The 6,000-nt window shown below is 46.1% G+C and overlaps 1 protein-coding gene and 1 long non-coding RNA gene across 3 annotated transcripts; one reads left to right on the top strand and one right to left on the bottom strand.

Annotated features, from left to right (window-relative positions):
* Positions 1 to 595: 595 nt before the first annotated feature.
* Positions 596 to 1,642, bottom strand: LOC133903646 (membrane protein PM19L-like). Of its 2 annotated transcripts, none has more exons than XM_062345077.1 (2): positions 1,272 to 1,642; positions 596 to 1,174 (listed from the first exon to the last, which is right to left on the bottom strand). In XM_062345077.1, exons 1-2 carry the CDS (start codon positions 1,585 to 1,587, stop codon positions 795 to 797), a joined length of 696 nt encoding a protein of 231 aa, XP_062201061.1. In that variant the 5' UTR covers positions 1,588 to 1,642; the 3' UTR covers positions 596 to 794. The 2 variants fall into 2 exon arrangements, with proteins under 2 accessions (XP_062201061.1, XP_062201063.1); XM_062345079.1 differs by having other exon boundaries at positions 1,261 to 1,524.
* Positions 1,643 to 2,703: 1,061 nt separating this feature from the next.
* LOC133903554 (uncharacterized) lies at positions 2,704 to 4,359 on the top strand. Its single transcript, XR_009907286.1, has 3 exons — positions 2,704 to 3,462; positions 3,800 to 3,861; positions 4,169 to 4,359. It is a non-coding gene; the product is annotated as an uncharacterized LOC133903554 (long non-coding RNA).
* Positions 4,360 to 6,000: the final 1,641 nt, after the last annotated feature.

The following is a 6,000-nucleotide window of genomic DNA, read 5'->3' as shown; positions in this document are numbered from 1 at the left end:
GTGGCGGAGCGGACCAAGGAACAACTGGATACCTTCTGTCTGGCTTGGCTCGGCACGCAAACTAGCCAGGGTCCTGTGTGAGAAGCTAGACACTATTTTTGTCGTCCCTTGCTCCAGTCCGGTAGCTGTGCTTCCTATCATGGTGTGTTTGCAATTCACACGCAACGATGCCACAAGACAGCACTGTGAAAAGTTGCAGGTACTGCTTATGTTGATGCAGGTTATGAGAGCTTGCTTGGTTTTTCATGACTCTGCGTCCTTGGTTTTGTTGTGATCAAGCGGTGTAGGCGTTTCCACGCAGATGGTTGAAGAAGATCAAGCAGTTCTTACGGTTGTTCCGTAGTATGGTGTTGGGTTGGTTTTTTTTGCCTGGTTTGTTTCTATGAGTGGTGAGGGGGTTGGTGTTTAGCTGCTGAGCGGGACCATCATTGTAAGGGGCTATCTTTGTACCTTCCTCTGCATCGTGTTTCGTTCTTAGAGTCTTTGTTTTTTTCTCTTTCCTAAACTTTACTCATTCTCTAATAAAATCGGCGTCTTTTCGGGGAAAAAAATATGGCCAAATTATAACCCCATATTATTCACATAGGTACAACGCTACACAATGCACGGGGACATGGCAGAAAACTACACAGCACAATACATTTCACACGCGCAAATACAGGGGCACACGAACGCATGACAGTATAATTCAAATGGAAGCTAGCTTAAAGCTTAATTTCCACTTGGCACAAGACGAAAATCACAACAGACGAACACAGAAGGATGCATAGCTAGTAGGCCGGATGGTCGATCGATCACATGAGGCTGCAGGGTCCCCTGGGCTGGTCGTCGTCAGCGGGACACCCGAGGCCGCAGCGGTCGCCGGCCACGGCCGCGTGCAGCAGCAGCACGTACAGCAGCTGCGTGAAGGCCAACGTCGCCGTGAGCCCCTCCAGCGCGCGCAGCCGCCACCCGCGCTCCCCGCCGCCGACCACGCGCATCTCCTTGCACGCGAGGCCGAAAGCCAGAGCGGTGGCGGCCCACGCAACGGTGCCCAGCGACGCCGCGGCCGCGAGGCCCTGGGGCCGCCACGCGCGCGCGTGGTACGCCGTCGCGAGCTTCGCCGCCACGCCGACGACGGCCGCCAGCACGGCGAACTGGACGAAGTGGAGCGTCGCGTCGTTGCCGCGCAGCCCTGCATACACATGCACCAAGTCTACGTTCAGCAAGAATCTCATATGAATTTTGCAGACTTCACAAGTAACATTTCAATTCCCGGACCAAGGTAGTACTGGTGGCCGTCGATGAAGCTGTCCAGTGCCCAGCTGGCGAACCCCAGCATGAAGATGTAGAGGACGAGGTTGAGCAGTAGCAGCGGGCCTGCCAAGTTCTTCCTCCCCAACGCCTCCAACGCCATTTGCCTCTCAGCTTTCTCGACCTGGCCCTGTTACAACCTACAAGTATAGAGCGCAAAACCTGAAACGAGGAGATGATCTCTGGGTCGTCTCTATCAACAGCCCCAGATATCAGATCTCTCCTCTTCTGCTGGTGTGTTCGTCTGAGTCCAGCAGGCGAGCTAGCTCCAGTACTTAAAGGCGGCCGCGACATGCATGCTGCCGCGCGCGCGCGCGCAGCCAGCCCGCACGGCAAGGTTTCGTGTGCGTGCAGCGCCTGCGTTACGGCTGGCACATGCACGCGCGTGTGCCGCGGAGCTGCCGTGCCGGCCTCCCTGACCGATCAGCCGTCCGTGCGTTTCCCATGGCGGACAGGGGGGAAGCCGCCGCCGGCTTGTCACGCGCGAGGGGGAGCTGGCCAGCTGGTCGCTGTGTGCGGGGCATGCATCCGTAGCTAGCGGTGGCCGGTGGGTGATCTGGTAGCAGAAAGGCGTTGCTTTGGGATAACAACAGCATAGGTGTCCGTTGTCCGATCGCGGTCATCGTTCATTCGTTCACCCAAGGAGTTCGTCGTCATCATGCCGTGTGTCTTTGCCAACTACAAAAGGCGATGGTCACACGGATGGAGGCGTGGAGCCTTCTTGGTTTGTTCCGAGCTGACGAGCAGGGCTGCTGTCTTCTTGTGTTCCCTCAGGTTTTCTTCATGGAAGCTTTTGAGAAGCCAAGACTCTGCTCCATCCAATTTCGTGTAGGAACGAAGGAAGCAGAAGCACCTGAGCCTTGCCTCTTTACTAGAAGCTGGGGGCACGGGAGGAATTTTTGTCTTTTACTCTTTCTGGATGTAAATATAGGTTGTTTTAGCATCATCAACTATTCTTTAAATATAATTTATTCTCGAAATTCTATGCATGTTTTTCTCTTTTGTTCTTATCTTGTTCTTGTTTAATAAATGCTACCACTCTCACAAATGAATGAGTTATCTTTTCTAATGCAGAATAAATAAAGGGCAACAATGTTATTTGATCTATTTTCTTAATCCTTGTGTACAAGTCTAAAACGACCTATATTTACAATCGAAGGGAGTATCTCTGAGGACTTCTTTGGATGATCCAAACCTCGCTTGGATCCCGGCCCATTCCATGGGGGACAACTGGCTCGTGGTTTGGCTCCCCTTCAATCCCTGGTCACAATTTGGATACCACGTGGGCCATAAGTGTGGTTTTCATGACAATCAAACATATATGTTTATCATAAATAATGATGAAATATACTTAAAGGGTCAGTGCGTGTAATACTGAATTGTTTGGAAAAAAAAAGAGAGAGTTGACCAAATTTTGACTTTTTGATCCGTGGCTCGTATCGACGATCGGAGACCGTGGTTGCGTTCATCTCGTCGAGACGAACCCATTTTGCTATTCATACGTCCATTCCGGGCACTTTGTGATCCGTAGCAAGCCCAATAAATTTAGACCGTTCGTTGTTTTAAAAAAAAATAAAATGAAAAAAAAGAGGATAAGTACTAAAGACCGATCCATCCAGACACTTCGCTCTCGTTCGCGTTTGCTCTCTCTCTCTTCTCGTTGCTGAGCATGTCTGTTGCCGCTGCTCCTGCCATCGCTCGCGTGCGCCGCCGTGCGTCGTGCGCTGCTGCCCGCGCCGTCCGCCGGTCGAACCCGTCCTCCGGCGTGCCGCGCACCTCGCCGCGCCGCTGCGCCGCGCCCCACCACCTGCTGTGCGCCGTCGTCGCGCTGGGCCGGCTCTACGCCGTCGCGCCAGGCTGTGCGTCCTGCCGCCTCTGCGCTGAGCTGCTGCTGCCGCCGGTGCTGCGTGCTGCCGTGCCTCTGTGCTAATCGCTGTGTGAAGGAGCAGCAGCAGCCACAAGCCAGCCGGCCGAAGCAGCCAGCTGACCGATCGAAGAAGCAAGCAGCCAGCGCAGGAAGAAGCCAGGAAAGAGAAAGGAAGAAAGAAAAGAAAAGAAAAAGAAGAAGAAAAAAAAGGGAAGAAAAAAAAAGAGAAAAGAAAAAAAGGGAAAGTTGGAAATTTCGGAATTTCGTCGGATCGTCGTCAATCTTTCGAAGGCGATTTCTCGGTAATTTCTGGACGTTTGCGGTTGAATTAAATCAAATCAATCAATTCCTGTCGTATTATTTCATGTGATCAATAGTCTGTTTCGTTTCGATAATCATTATTGATTCGAAGATACGATATCCGAGTCGAAGTATTTATTTCGATCATCAGAGCGAAGTCTAATTAGTGAGATTTTGGTTCGACTCTGAATTGGAAATAGAGTATCATTTCTTGTGATACAGTTCTCTATTCAGTTGTCCGGAATATAGGCGAAGACGCGACGTTTTCAAGCGTAGAGTTGACGCTTCATATTTTATGTGTTTTAAATGTGTTTTAGTGCTAATAGCATACCTGTACAGGTGGTACTATTTCCGGACGTTCTTGATCGAATTTTCTTCATCGTCGGTAAAGGCAAGTGAATGTATTGTGCATGGTTATATCTTCTTGTGAAATTCAATGAATTATTCATATCAAATCTTATTTCCTTTAATTAGCATGTATATAGATATATATGCGGCTCTGAAGGCTTATACCAACCGAATGTTAAAATGTTTAATGTTATCGTTGGATTTGCTTAGTCATAACTGTTTCTCCTGGTGTTGGCGGTCTGTTTCATTACTAGTTTCTATTTAGAATTGTTAGCATATTCAACTGTGGCTAAATAGCTTTTTGTTAAAGTACCTTTCACTTGCTGAGATTTTCGAATCTCACCCGTGTTTTCTTTACAGGTATGTTTAGATGTTGACGTACATTTTGGGGATGGATCTCGGTAGCTGCACACACTAACTTATCACGATGTCGATAGCTCAACCGGTGTATACAAGTGGTGTGTCTGATGGTCCGTCGTTTGTTTTTGTTTATGTTGTGGTTCGACGCTGGTAGCGTCATGGCGGACTCTATATATATGCTGGTTATATCTGTTTCTGCCTGCCTGTGATATTTCTTTTGGTCAGTTATACCTCTCTATAGAGGAAATACTGCCAAAATTTCCTTTTTTATATATAAATAGGTTTGGTTGTAAAGTAGGGTGTTACAGTGCGTCCATTCATTTATTTTGCTACAAGCAAACTCAGAGTTTCATTTATTTAGCTTCCATTCTGTGATTGAATGCCAAAAAGTGGCTCCAAATTTTGTTAACTGGCGTCTCAAAAAATAAGCTGTTAAATGGAAACCAAATGCTGATGATAACTGAATCCAACCAGGCTGATAGAGTGGCATTTACCGCAATATTTTCTAAACAAAACTAATTCACACACGATGGACGTATTACAAAACCATAACCCAAAATTAGACCATGTATTCAACTATTTTGCACACTGAAACAGCCCACAGCGGCACAGTTGGAAGACAAGGACGCAATTAGTCGTGAAGCTTGGTACCTGACCTAAGTAATTGCTCTCAACATATAGCACCTGAACACCGTCTTCCTGATGATCGATCTCCAGCTTGCCTCGTAGGAAGGCCATGAACACCTTGGGTCAATATATCTACCACTGATGGTAACGCAGGCCACCCTTTCTTTCAGCTGTTCAACATCAAATTAATGTCATAATTATAATCACCTCTTACGAGACAAAGAGAAAATAATTAAATAGTTTTCCCAATACAAAGCGCTCTGGTACGGATAAGACAAAAAATTGTATTAATTCAATTGAAAAATCCACAGGGATAAGTTATCCCTAGGCATAAGTACTAAAAGAATGTAACAACGCCATGAAATGAAACATAACAGAACTGAAAATGGGTAGGATCATGTAAATGGAAGGATATCCAAACAAAACAGTACCATAGATATGTATGTCACCTACTATCTTATAGATCCTACCAGTAATAAAAAGAATCAGTGATCATAATTTCTTTTTCACTAAAGTAAAAAAGGCAAGAACTTCCATAAAACTATGTAAGTGTACAAACAAATGGCAGCAGCAGTAGTGGTAATAACACTGAGTATATAACAGTAAAGAAGAACATTCATTCACGGATCTATAGCCAAAAAGGATGGAACTATGGTAAAGGGAAGCAACCTTTGAAGAAGCACAATATACCTAGCAAGCTCAGTTCCTCCATAGTGGATCTCAAGTTTCACATCAGGAGTCATAAAAAAATTAAAGAAAACTGTGATACATATCTAGATGACAGTAAGAAGTAATAACAAGATTAAAGGGATGGATTTGCTAACCTAAAAATTGCAGCTGTTCCACCATGTAGCATAATGCCAAAATTGACAACAAAACTTGATGTTTTAATATCAAGCATGACCTAAGAGGATTAGATAAAAAACAGGGAGGGAGACTCAACCTGGACGAAGAAGCAGGGAGCGATGATGTTTTAATTCTAAAGGTGGGCATAATGCTTGAAACTTCATCAAATGGTCCATGCGGAATTCAATAGCACAAAAGAAACAAATATGAAGGACAGAAAATGAGAAACATAAAACCATGGGAAAAATAGGTGGGCAAGGAGTTGTTAAATATCTTGCAGAAATGTATAGCTCAATTGCGATGTTGAACCGATAAACTTAGACATGCTGCCTTTGGGATCTCTCGAAAGCAACCTTAAC

The sequence above is a fragment of the Phragmites australis genome, chromosome 21 (assembly GCF_958298935.1).
Source record: "Phragmites australis chromosome 21, lpPhrAust1.1, whole genome shotgun sequence".
NCBI classification, from domain to species: domain Eukaryota; kingdom Viridiplantae; phylum Streptophyta; class Magnoliopsida; order Poales; family Poaceae; genus Phragmites; species Phragmites australis.
Note: the sequence above shows the minus strand (reverse complement) of the source record. Positions and strands in the feature narration are given on the sequence as shown.

Bases quoted from the DNA above. Each gene is read 5' to 3' on its own strand.
- LOC133903646 (XM_062345077.1), bottom strand. From the start codon at position 1,587: ATGTCGCGGCCGCCTTTAAGTACTGGAGCTAGCTCGCCTGCTGGACTC. The intron at 1,175-1,271 runs GTACTACCTTGG...ATGTGTATGCAG, and splicing joins AGCTTCATCGACGGCCACCA to GGCTGCGCGGCAACGACGCG.